The sequence below is a fragment of the Molothrus ater genome, chromosome 6, assembly GCF_012460135.2.
Source record: "Molothrus ater isolate BHLD 08-10-18 breed brown headed cowbird chromosome 6, BPBGC_Mater_1.1, whole genome shotgun sequence".
NCBI classification, from domain to species: Eukaryota; Metazoa; Chordata; class Aves; order Passeriformes; family Icteridae; genus Molothrus; species Molothrus ater.
Genome location: NC_050483.2, coordinates 24,290,294 through 24,302,436, shown reverse-complemented (window position 1 = coordinate 24,302,436; position 12,143 = coordinate 24,290,294). Strand labels below are relative to the sequence as shown.

Sequence of the window (12,143 nt, the reverse complement as noted above, 5' to 3'; positions counted from 1 at the left end):
GGAGTCCAGTCTGTTCTCTGTGGAGCCATGGAAATAGGGACAGATTAATAAAACATCAGGGCTTCTTCAACGGGATTATTATAAGTGGTTTTCTTGAGTGTTGGTTGGAGTAATGATCAGAGAGGACACGGATCCATAATCCTATTTATCTGAAACCATATAATCTTCCTGAAGCTCTTTAATAGTGCCAGCTCTTTAATTACAGAGCAGCCACATGTGCTGCTGCAGCCAGGCCTACCTGCAAGCCCTCTGCGGGGAGCGGGGGCAAGGAGACCTCCCAAGCCCTTCAGGCTCCGACCCCGCGCTTTCCCGGCGCCGCTCCCCGAGGGATGCAGAGGAGCCACCAAAGCCGGCCGGCTGCTGAAAGGAGAGTTTGTTCGGTTCGTCTGACACGGCTCCGCCGGGGACCAGCAGCGCCCTCGGGTCCCTGCGCAGCGCCGGCAGGAGCACGGGGGCCCCGGGCAGCCACCGGACTCGCCCCGCCCGGCGGTGCGGGGGCTGCCCGGGAGGCGGGGGCGCTGCCTCGAGGGGGTGTCTGCGCGGGAAGTCCCGCCCCGGCGGCTCCCGGAGAGCGGCGGGGGCGTGCCGCGGCCTCCCGCCGGCCCCTCGGCAGCGGGGCACTGACAGCCGCCCTGAGCGGCACCGGCGCGGCGCTCCGCTCCCGTGCCCGCCCGGCGGTCGCTGCCGCCCCGCCGCCCATGGGCCGCCGCCGCCGGGGGGCGGGCGGGAGCGCGCGGCCGCAGTGAGCCCGGCCGGCGAGCGCGGGGGGCGGCCGAGCCCCGGCGCCGCGGGCACCATGGACAGTATCCTGGAGCCCTTCCCCGCCGAGCGGCTCTTCCCCGCCGCCGGCACCGGCTTCCTCGACTTCGGCGACTTCAGCGAGGCCGACTTTCTCAGCAATGTGGTAAGGGACCGTCGGCAGCACCCCCGCTCCCGGCCCCGGCAGCGGCGACGGGACCCGGCGGCGAGCTCTCCTCGGTCCCCGCCCTGCCCCGGGGTGCCCCGGAGATGCAGGTAGCCGGGTGTCCACTGTCGCACACGGCCAGCTCCCCGCTGGACTGGCCCGGCCGCTGTTACCCTGAGGAGACCCCGCCGGGGAATCTCAGGGCTGTTGTACACTATGGTTTTATGAGCCTGATGGCTGGGGAGAAGTGTGCGGTGCCAGGCGGGGAATGTACGACCTGCCGTGTGTGAGCTCGGGCAGCACCGAGGCACGGCCGGTTGCCGTCGGGAGAGCTTTGGGCTCAGCGCCTCTTCTCTCCTTTGCCTGTAACTTTTCCTCAGAGTGGCATTTGGGAGATGAAGCGTCTACCGCTTGGCGCTTTGGCTGGACTGATTTACTTTGGAGAGAAGGGTGAGGGGGAAGAGTGACTAGGGAGGAAAATGTGTTGCCAGTCTCAGGGAACCAAAGGGGCATTGTTCACCTCTAGGGAAACTGCCCAGTTTCTCCTAGGAGTCAGGCGAGTTCTCAGCCCAGCAGCTCTCCCTGAGAACACGCACAGACTCTGCTGTAGAGCCCGAGCTCTCCATGGGAGTTTCCATGGGATCCTGCGCCCCCTCTGCCCGGCAGGACCCAGCCCTGAGGCAGAAGTGGGAAGGTCCCCACCCCAGAGGTGCTTTGGAGCGAGGGTATCCGGCGCTGGGCAGCAGAGCACTGCCTGGACGCGAGGCTCCGCCAACCTCGGAGCGGCTGCAGCCGTGGGACAGTGTGCCTGCCCCGGCCAGAGATCTGAGCAATGGCAACTGGCCTTTCACGGTGCTGGCACCTCCCGTGTTCCCGGTGTAGCACTGGGAGCGTCCCTGAGGGCTACCCTTGCAGTGGGAGCAGGGAACAGGGAGAGGGCGAATCCTCTGATGAATCCACTTCTGCTTTGCTACACAAAAGATATTGAAAGCCTTTTATGTTGCCTGCTTTGTGAGAGAGACGGCAGAGATGCAGAATTTGCATAAATATTAAAATGCACTGCACCAAGCAGAGGCACACAGGGTCTGGGAAAGAGATTATGGAGGCAGCCCCATCCCTCAGAGATCTCGCCAGCTCCTAATTTCCGAGATTGCACTGTGCCTCGAGGATTGATTCCACTGGGCTCTACCACAGGCAGCAGAGTCCGCAGTGTTCAGGCAGACCTTCCAATGGCGCATCACCCAAGACTGAGCGCTTGCATCCCCTGCTCATATCTGAGAGACCTGTTGTTAGGAGTTTTGTGCTTTCCCTAATTCTGTACACATCCAGTGTGGATGAAGCTATGCTGATAGGAAGTGCTTTATGCAAAGACCATTTATTCCTTTACCAAAATGAAAATAGTATGTATTGACACCAGCCCTTTTACCAGGTGCAACATGGGCTGTGGTCAGAAGTCAGGGAACCCCTAACCAATATAGGTGGTGTCTTTTTATAGTTAAATAGAACTTCTGCCTTCTCAAGCAGACCCTGTGAAAAAGAAGCTTTTGTGTAAGACTGCCATCTGGTGCCACCTGCCAGGACAGTGTGTTTAAAGTGTGTGGTGGCTGTGGGCAGGCTGGCTCTGTCCTGCCTCATTTAAATGGCTTTTCTGCTTGGAGAGCTGCTTCTGGAAGCAGCTTGCCGTTGTCTTCTCATTTAACTATGTTGCAGTGACTCAGGCATTGCTGTGCTCAGCTGACAGCAGAAAGGCGCTTTTTTAAAGGCTTTTTTTTTCCCTATGGATTTTTTCCCAACTGCCAGCACCACAAACTTCTGCTAGAGTGAGAGAGTCAAGCTGAAACCTTCTCTTCCTGCAGATGATACAAATAAGAGATTCTGTAGCCACTTCTCGCCTACCAAATCTGTTGGTGATACAAGAGCCAGAACATAATACATCAGCCTCTTTGTTCTCACTCTGCATGACAATGGGAAGGATGGAAGAAATACACTTGGATTTTCTTACTAAATCCAGCAAATGTCCTGGGATCTTGCAATGTGTGGAGAAGTCCTTTTGACATAGAACTGTGCAGAACATCACCGTGCACAATAGGCATAAAGTTGCCAGTGCCTTTGCTTCAAAGATGGGCAAACTTTTCCAGATATTGTTCAGCAGGCATTTTTCTTAAAACAGGCCAGGAATTTCAGCCATAAAATGTCAGTATGCAATTTTCATGAATATGATTTCCTTTTTTGAGAAAGGAAGCAGAAAAAAAGATGGATGAACCTTACTGCAGAGTCTGTGCACCTTTGGGGCAAGAATTGCATGTGTCTAAACTACTCTCTTTTCCACAACCTTGGCAGTCCTAATGAGTCATCTTGGTCTTTAAAAAATGGTTCTCTGTATTGTTCATCTGAAGCTGTGACACATAATTAATTAAGGCACATCTGTAAATGCATCTTCAGAAAGATCTGTGCTTGCAACAGAAAAAAAAAAATGAATGTGTAGGAACTGCCTTTCAGAGACATCTGCCCAGGTTGTAGGAATAGGTTGACAGAAACCTCATGAAATTCAGCAAGAACAAATCCCAACTCCTGCCCCTGGAGTGGATGGATGGATGGATGGATGGATGGATGGATGGATGGATGGATGGATGGATGGATGGACGGACTGACCCACCAGGGGTCATGGAGCACTGGTGTGGCCCCAGTAGCAAAGGCAGCTAGGAGCAGGAGTGACCTGATAAATATACACCGGGAAGTGATTATCCCCTTTTTCTTGAAAATCATAAAACTGTGTCTCAAATACAGTGTCCAGTTTTGGGCTGCCTGATAGCAGAAAGACATGGATAAATCTGAGTGCATCAAGGGGGTTGTCACCAAGGTAACTGGGAGATGGAGAATTTCTCCTGTGAGCAGTAGCTGAGGGAGTTGGACTTCCTTAGCTGGAGAGGAGACAGCTCCAGGAGGACCTAGCAGAAGCTTACCTGCACAGCTGAGGAAGTTACTGAGAAGATGGAGCCAGGCTCTTTCATAACTGCATGGTAGGAGTGGTCATAAACTGGAACAGGGAAGGTTTAGACTGGGTTTAAGGAACCGATTTATCGCTGTGAGGATTTTGGTGGTTTTTTTTTTGAAAATCGTATGGAGAGTGGTGTCTGCTTAATTGGAGAGGAAATCTCCAAAGGACAAAAATGCTTCTCTTCACTTAACTTTTGCTAACCAGACTTACACAGGATGGCTGCTAACAGCACTGTCAGTCTCCTTTGGCTCTAGAGGCCACATACTGCTCTTGAACTTAGGCAACTTTGTTCTTCTTTTTCTCCCAGAAGGACCTATCATATATAAAGCTAATCCTTCATGCAGTGCCTGTTTATCAGTTTCACCCATTTGTGTCCTACCCAGCCCAGCATATCTGATCATTTCTGCAAGCAGCCATCTATTTGCTTAAGGTCTATTACAACTGCACTCAGAGAACTCTTACTTTCTCATCCAGCTCTTATCAGTGCTGTGAAACTCTTCAATAGACTTATCTCTTGAGTCAGATTCACCACTGTGCTTCACTAGGTTTGTGACACTTGTGTCAGAAGGAAACCAGAATAAACCAACCAAACAGGAGTCGTGTGCTTCCTTCTAGCCCAGTATCCCAGTGGGTTTGTTTCTTACCTCTGCTTCTGTGTTTTATAGTGCAAAAAACACCTTCAAAGATGACTTTGGATATTTATGTAAACACAGCTTTATTTTGACTCCATATTTTTCAAAGCATATACTTTACCTCCTTCAAGACTCATGAAGGCAAGAAAATAGCCTGCATGCTCCCTAGGGTCTCCACAGTTAGAAGCTGCAGAATGGCTGTTCAGGCTGTCTCAAGAGTGCTAACCCAGCTCCTCTGGGGAATGCACAGTAATGCACTCTTTCACTGTGTGATCCTGTATGCCCAGGCAATGTGACAAATGGCATTTTCTGGAGCCTACAACGGGACAGCAGAATGGGAGAAAACTGCCTGTCTCTGTAGGGTTGCTCCTTGAGTGCAAACTAGGTGTTTGTCTTACTGTGTGCTCTTTCCTTTAATATTGTCCTGGCCTGCAGGAGGAGGAGAGTGGCAGGACTGTACATAGTGAGTAGGCTGAGAGTGATGCTGGTGCAACTCATAGAGGAAGCTTCCCCTGAAGATGAAGAGAGGCTATTCACCATGGATGACTGTCTCTCTCACAGGAAGCCTGTACACACTTTTATTCCTCTTATGCCTACTACAGGGACATAAATAGCACTTAAGTGGTGCTTAGGTGTTGGACTGACCTTTGGTCTGAGCGAGTTTCATGCTCTGTGAACTCCCTCTCACCGTGTCAGTGCACAGTGAGGATGGAGAGCACAGGCAGATTTGGTCACCCACTTTGTATCCCTTACAGTTGCTAGACAGGGGAGCTCTGCTGTAATAGGAGGCTGGGTTTCCAGGACTGAAGGAGACTAATCTCTCGTGGGGACACATGCAGCAAACATTTTGGCCCTCTAGTCCTGTACCTGGTAAAATTTGGTCAGTAACACATTTATGATTAGTCTGCCAAGTACTGGATATGAAAAGGCTATTTTCTTAAAATTTTTCTTGGAACTCACCAGCCAGATTCCTGTAGGATCTGGAGCACAGATACAGAGACCTGATGGGGCCTGATGGAAATTAATCCAAAGATAATAATTCCTATATCCTTCTATTTCATTAGTCTCTTTGGATCCATCTCATGGTTTCTACACTTCGTGGCCCTGCTGCTCCTTACTATCTCATTATGAGACTTGCAGAAGTGCTAGCAGCAGGATAAAACCAGAGCTGAACATGGGTCCATGGATCTCTGAGTCTGGGTCTCTGACTTTCATCACTGTAGATTCACCACCAGGAAAAATGTTTCCCTTTTGATAAAGAAGAGGGGAAGAGACTTGAACTTCGTGAATTTGGAAGACTCTAGGTAAACACTTAATCCAGAGACTGTGGATCATTTGTGTGTCCTATCTTCCAGGAAATTGATAAACATTTGGGATACTCTTCCAAATAAACACATTCATTTGTTGGACAACTGCCTACATGTGCTGGGAACCCATTGTCCTAAATTATCATCTCAGCCAAAGTGGGAGAACCCATTAACTGTGCTCTTGGGCCAGAACTAGGAGAGAGGCTGCAACTTAGAGCAGGAGTGCAGGAAAGCATATGTCCAAAACAGGGTTAAACAGTGGAGACAGAGCCATCATCTTGGTGGGGAGAAGCTGAAAGGTCTTCATGGAAGTGCTTGCAGAGTAAACAAAGGGAGGGTTTGGCAAGAGTTGGAAGTACATCTGTGCACACAGTCCACTCCCACTGAGGGATCAGCACCAGCTGGGAGATGCTGGAGTTGTGTACTGCTCAGCCCATATCTGCCAGGTGATCCTCATCCCTCATGCATAAGGCAGCCGTTCAGTGCCACCACCACCACTTTCAGAGAGGGAGAAACCTGAGGTCTCAGTTGTATAGATCAGACTGCAGAAAACCTGTAAGACTGGCCCACTGTACCTTCTCTTGGTACCAGTACAAGTGGACAAGCTTGTACTGTATGGTGGCTTCAGAAGCCACCATAGTGTGTGGTAGCTTCTGAATTTAATGAAATGTTTTGTGCTCATTGATGCAAAATGTCTTCTGCTGCTCAGCTTGTCCTATTTGTGCTGCTCTGGTCTCATCCATGACTCCTGCTGTGTTGGTCCCACTGGTGCTGCGCTTTTCTTGCTGAAGCCTGGAATGGAGCTATCTCTGGTAGAGCAGGGATTAGGAAAGAAGAGCATTTTCTGAAGCAACCCCTTGAAGGGGAATTTAGAACTAGGCATTTCATAGCCACAGTTGTAGCTGCACTATTTAAAATATGGCCAGGCTGACACCTCTGTGACTTACTGCTGTGTTTCCTCACAGAAAAGTTATTCCTCTGCTTGCTCCCTTTTTTCTTCAGCATTTCTCCATAGGTTTTAAGGTTGTATTTAATTAGCATTTAATAATTACTTATTTACTATTTAAAGAATTTTCAGTGTTAAAGGAAGTAAATGAAAATGCTTAACTCCCTGGAGTTGTCTTTGGGATGGCCTCATGGCAGATCCTCTGCACATAACCACAGGCAGGATTGTGTTCTTGATACAGCAATTTGATTCTCAAGAGTCACTTGTTCCAGTGCATTTCAAGGAAGGGATGAGTCAACCCACTAAAGTTTATGCATCCTTGTCCTGTTGTGGATAGTCCACTGTAAGAAACCAGATGGCTCACAAAAACCAGTTGGTGACTCTCCTTGCTGCATTGTTACAGGAAAACAGGTAGGGCACCAGCAAAGAAGCAAACTATTATAGCTCTCCTAAGAAATGCCCAAAACCTGTCTCTTGGCCTGATTGGCTGAGAGATTTCCCTGGGAAATTCCACGTCTGTGCATCAAGGTACAATGCAGTCACCCATGCTTCACAGGCAGCCTTGTGGCAAGCATTGTTCTTCTTCAGGAGACAGTCTGCTGGAGGAGCCAAGTGTGTTACGTTCTCAATTCCAAGCTAGTCTTAGTCCTGGGATTACTATATCCTACCAATCCCAGCTTTCTGCCAAGGACTGTATTTTCACATCTGAACTGCTGGGACTTCATGTCTCCACATGGGAGATGAGAAGTAAGAACAAAGGGGGAACCAAAGCCATCTTTCTTGGCTGACTCCCCATGCTGGCACCATCTTTTTCCTGCTGCAGCAGGTGACTTCTGTGCAAGCGACCTCAGTGTAGTTTGGTATCCCTGACTGAAATCATTGATCCAGAGTTCAGCCTGGCACTAGGACAGAGTGGGTGCTTACATGGAGCTCGTCTCTTACTTTTTTCCTGTATCTGGAGCTCAACTTGTGTTGTAAGTTGTTAGGTGTTTCCTTGGGTTGGTGTCTGCATGCTTTGCAATGTTCCTCAGAGCAGAAATAGCTGAAAGGTTGTGAAGAGCCAAAGGTTGCATGGCCAAAGTGGCAAGGGACTGCAAGTGGCATGCTGAAAGGCAGGCTGTGTCTTTCAACCCAGTTGTTCTCCATGTCTGCCATGCAGTGTTTACATCTATCCAACTTATTTCCAGCTGCTCAAGAAAACAAATTTTACTTCTGCTTTCTTGCATGGTTACATCATTCAAAGTTTTCCTTTCCTGTAGTTTCCTGAACTGACCCAAACGCTGCAGCCTTATCCTCTCAACCACCCCTTTCTGACTTCTTTTTCCACATTCTTTTCTCTTTCTTTGTATCTCTCCTTTCACTCTTATTTTCTTAAACCTTTGAAATCACATGGTGCTACTCTGGTCTTTGAAATCACATGGTGCTGCTCTGGTCTGCTCTGTATCCAAGTGATAGATGCTTTACACTTACCATGACACATTGATCAGCCAGAACAAGGTATCATGAAAGTTAGAAGTGCACATATCCACATACTCTTTCACTCCTTTCTTTCTTGTCCTATTTTATCTTCTCACTTTCTAAGACTGGAGAAATTCCCTATAGAGCACTGAGCAAGGCTATTCTCCTGAAACTACTACGTAATCTAACCAGCACTAAAGTAATTAGTACCATCTTTAGAGCTCAAAGGTGATGCCTCATGTGAGGTCATTTATTACAATCACTGTCCAGACTGTTCCAGAGGAAACTCACCCCTGACTACCTCAGCAAAGTTGCTTTTGGCTTTTTTACACTGTGACTTTGTCTTGATTAGGAAAAATGTTCATTTAGATCAGTCTGGCTGACCCGATTAGCAAAGCCTGCTCAAAATGCAGTTAGCATTTTTCCTAGAATACATGCAAAACATAATGCTTTCAGCTGAGCAAATTGTGCCAGGAGTTCCCCTGCAACAGGAATGTCAGGGCTCCCTTGGGAGAAACCTGGCAGCTAAGGCTGGGGCCTGACATCAGCTGTGTTACACAAGAGGGAACTGGATGCTACATTGGTTGTGGACATTCCTATTGGATTGTCAGCATTCGTCCTGCAGGTGAGCTTTGTTAGATCAAAGCTCAAACAACATCCTCCATGCTGGCTCCCCACCACAGTGTCATGAGGTCACTGTCATCTCCTTTCGATGGCATGGCACATCCAGGGTGAGCATTGCAGCTCAAGAATAATCTATCTCTGCTGTTCAAGGCTCAGGGGCTCTACCATGAGAACCTGCTCTGGCTCTGCAATATTTGCAGCCTCTCACTACTTGGAGGAGAGCTTTCCCCTCTAGAAGGGGAAAAAGGTAGAGGGAGACCAGGATGAAGAAGAGGACTCAGTTCAGAGCCTCGGGAGTTAATTGCTCCATGTCAGAGCAGCTTGATGTTAAATGAGTCTGCTAAATTCATGACAGTTGAAGGAAGGAGCTGGGCAGGTGCTTTTGGCTAAGTTCACTGCTGTCCCGGGGGGGGGGGGAGGGACTGCAAGCCAGGCAGCTCAGAGAGGAGGAAACCAGCTCTGACATTTGTAAAGACTGTTGATGGAAGGTTTCTTTCAAAGACTTTTCAGTCTCTCAATCTGAGAGCTCTTTGCCCAAGGAGTGCTGGAAATGTGGCTCTTCTTTCCAAGCAAATGTGGCAGACTCTCACAGTTGATGAGGTGCTGTTGAGCCACAAATACTGAATTACCAATTGAATGATATTGGGTTTGTTTTTGTTGTGTTTTTCTATCCTTATGGACAGCGCTGCAGTGAGGTTGTTGGGAATGGGAGAACTGTATTTTGGTCCTGGCTCTGCCAGTTTCTTAGTGTGTGATCTTCAGGGTGTCACTTGCAGTGAGGCAGCTTTTGATCACTATAAAAAAGTGGACATCCTTATTCTTACTGAAAAGGAGCAGTGTCACCAATGGGTGAAGCAGATTAACAAAAATTAAGACTGGAGTGGTGTTTTGCTAGTAAGTATCTGCCAGGAAAGATCCATAGGAGCTATTACTTTGCTTCCTTAGTTGGACTCTTTTTCAATGACTTTGCAGCTATACATGATTTGCCACATTTTCAGTTTGGCTGATCTATTCTCCACTGATATCCCAGCTATCCTTCACCCCTCTCCTGTTCCTTATCCCTGTGGACTGCACGTGTCTCTATCTGACCTCAGATACTTCAAGCTAATCCAGAGTAATCTTTCTGTGTCAGTATGAATGACTGCATTGGTCAGCATCAGGATTTAAACTAAAGTACTTTTGGCCCATGCTGTTACTGGCCTGACCATTCTGGGCCTTACTGAAAACCAAACAATTTGTGCTTTATAAATCCAGTGAATGGGCTATACTCATACCTCATCCTCCACTGTACAACCAGATCCTGGCTCAGGCACAAAACTTAGCTTCTCTGTCAGTTTGCTGCAACTTGCTGAGAGCACCCTGTTTTATTTTTGCCCCAAGCTGCTGCTTGGGGCAAAAACTCAGTGCTGGGCCGAGTTCTCAGGCTCCCAAACTATTTCTCTGCTGGTTTGTAAATGAGAAGGAGGTAACAAGCTCCTTCTCATAAAATACCAGAATGTTATGGCTTTGTCAGTCCCTAGCATGATATTTCAAGACCCATGTCAGTCCCTCCTGCTGCTCAGCACATGTTTTTGCACTTTCCCTTTCTCTGGAAGTGCCTTTTCTTCACAGTAACTCTGTCCGGCCTGTTGTAAAGTTAGGATCACCATCATCCATTGGGAAGAGTGATGCAGAGGTTGCTTTTCCATCCTCTGATCCTTCTCCTGCTCTTCAGGTTTTGTCAAATATAGTTGGCAGCTGTTCAGCAGCTGGATTAGCAGTAATTAATGAGCAAATGGCCTGCAGCACTTTTTCAGACCTGGCAAAGCACATACCTTTCACTTTTTTCTTACACAGTTTTCAGCTCTTTTTTATCATGCTGGGAAAGAGCGGAGTAGCAGCAGATGCTGCTCTGGTCAATACTGGGGAGTGAACAGAGGCTGCTGTGCTTTTCTTTGCTGCTAATCAGTACCAGGGTGATAGGCAGGGGCTGCTAGCTAGGACAGCTTTTTCTCCCTCCCATTGTAGCTGCAGCCACAGTGAGCAGTCAGTGGCAGCTGTAAGCAGCTGGGATGAGCTGCAGCAGAGCAGGAGTAATGCTGATTTCTTAATTTTCCTGCATGCTTCAGGCTCCAGGCAAACAGCCCTCAGAACCTCCTCCTTTGTGACCTGGAGGTGAAGTCCCAGGTGAGGTGAAGGTATACATTACTGTGTCAAGTCCAGGAGCCACACAGTGTGGTGAGGTCACCCAGCACCTTTGATACCTACAAGTGCCAGAGACCCATGTCCAGAACAGTTGCCCATCCACTGGTCTCAGATGCCCTTCTGATATTTGATGAAATCGAATTACAAAGAGTTGTCAGAGGATTTATTTACTTATTCTGGGAAAGAGTGAAGAACGCCAGAAGGGATGGAAAATAGGGAAAGAAAGAGGGACGAAAAAGCAAAGATGAGAGAGGTAGCTATGTAGTTAGCATTCCTGAGCCATCTGGACCTGTTGGCATGGCCCCATCTGGATGGGCTCACGTGTTCATCCACAGCATGATGTAATCTTCATTGTCCAGCATTTGATTTTTCTCCTTGTGCTGGATGGCCTCATATCTAGTGCAAGTCTGGAGCGGGCATTTTGATTTCCTGTTGCTATTTGTAGACTTTTCCTGGCCAATCCTCAAGCTCAGCTCAGGCGGTTTGCATTCCTCAAGCAGAAGCAGCAATGCCACCCTGCCAGCAGGAGCAGAGGCCAGCTGCAGCCAGCCTGCCAGCCCGGGAGAGGCAGCCCTGCACATGGAACCAGCTGTGCTTTGCACCATGCTGCAGCTGGAGAGAGAGTGACACCTCTGCCTGGTGCTTGGACCACGGCGGCCTGAGCTCTGGAGTTAGCTCAGCTTCAACACCAGAACAGAGAGGGACCCCTGTTCCCAGATGCTCCCGGGCTTTCCTGCCCTGCTGGATCTTGCAGCAGAACAGGAGCAAGGAGAGTTTTACTTGACTCAAGACCTATTCCTCCCTTCAGTAGATGTGAGTAAAAAGCAACTGATTATCTCAGTCCCTCTTCTTTACAAATACCTGCACCAGGGAACACCAGGGCTTTTGACTGCTCTGTGAAGCAGGTGGGCTTCCCAGCACATAGGAAGGAAGGCTGGAAAGGGTCTGGTCTGACATTGCCAAGTACCTGCTCTTGATAGTGGAAGGCCTGTCATCCCTCCATCACTCAGTGCCATTTGCAGGAGGCAGTGCTGTCCACTCAGACGGATTCACTCAAGTTGCCACCATGTTCTGTGGGAGACTGCCATGC

The 12,143-nt window shown here is 48.9% G+C and overlaps 1 protein-coding gene across 4 annotated transcripts in view; it reads left to right on the top strand.

Annotated features, from left to right (window-relative positions):
- CREB3L1 (cAMP responsive element binding protein 3 like 1) overlaps window positions 1-12,143 on the top strand; it is a 63,493-nt gene that overhangs the window by 17,508 nt on the left and 33,842 nt on the right. For 2 of the 4 annotated variants that reach the window (XM_036384774.2, XM_036384775.2), the window contains exon 1: window positions 760-904. The exons of 1 other annotated variant lie outside the window; for it this stretch is intronic. In XM_036384774.2, the coding sequence (XP_036240667.1) occupies window positions 797-904 (108 nt within the window). In that variant the 5' untranslated portion in view covers window positions 760-796. Of the gene's footprint in view, window positions 1-759; window positions 905-12,143 lie in introns of those variants that run through there. One more of the 4 variants, XM_036384773.2, reaches the window with a different exon arrangement.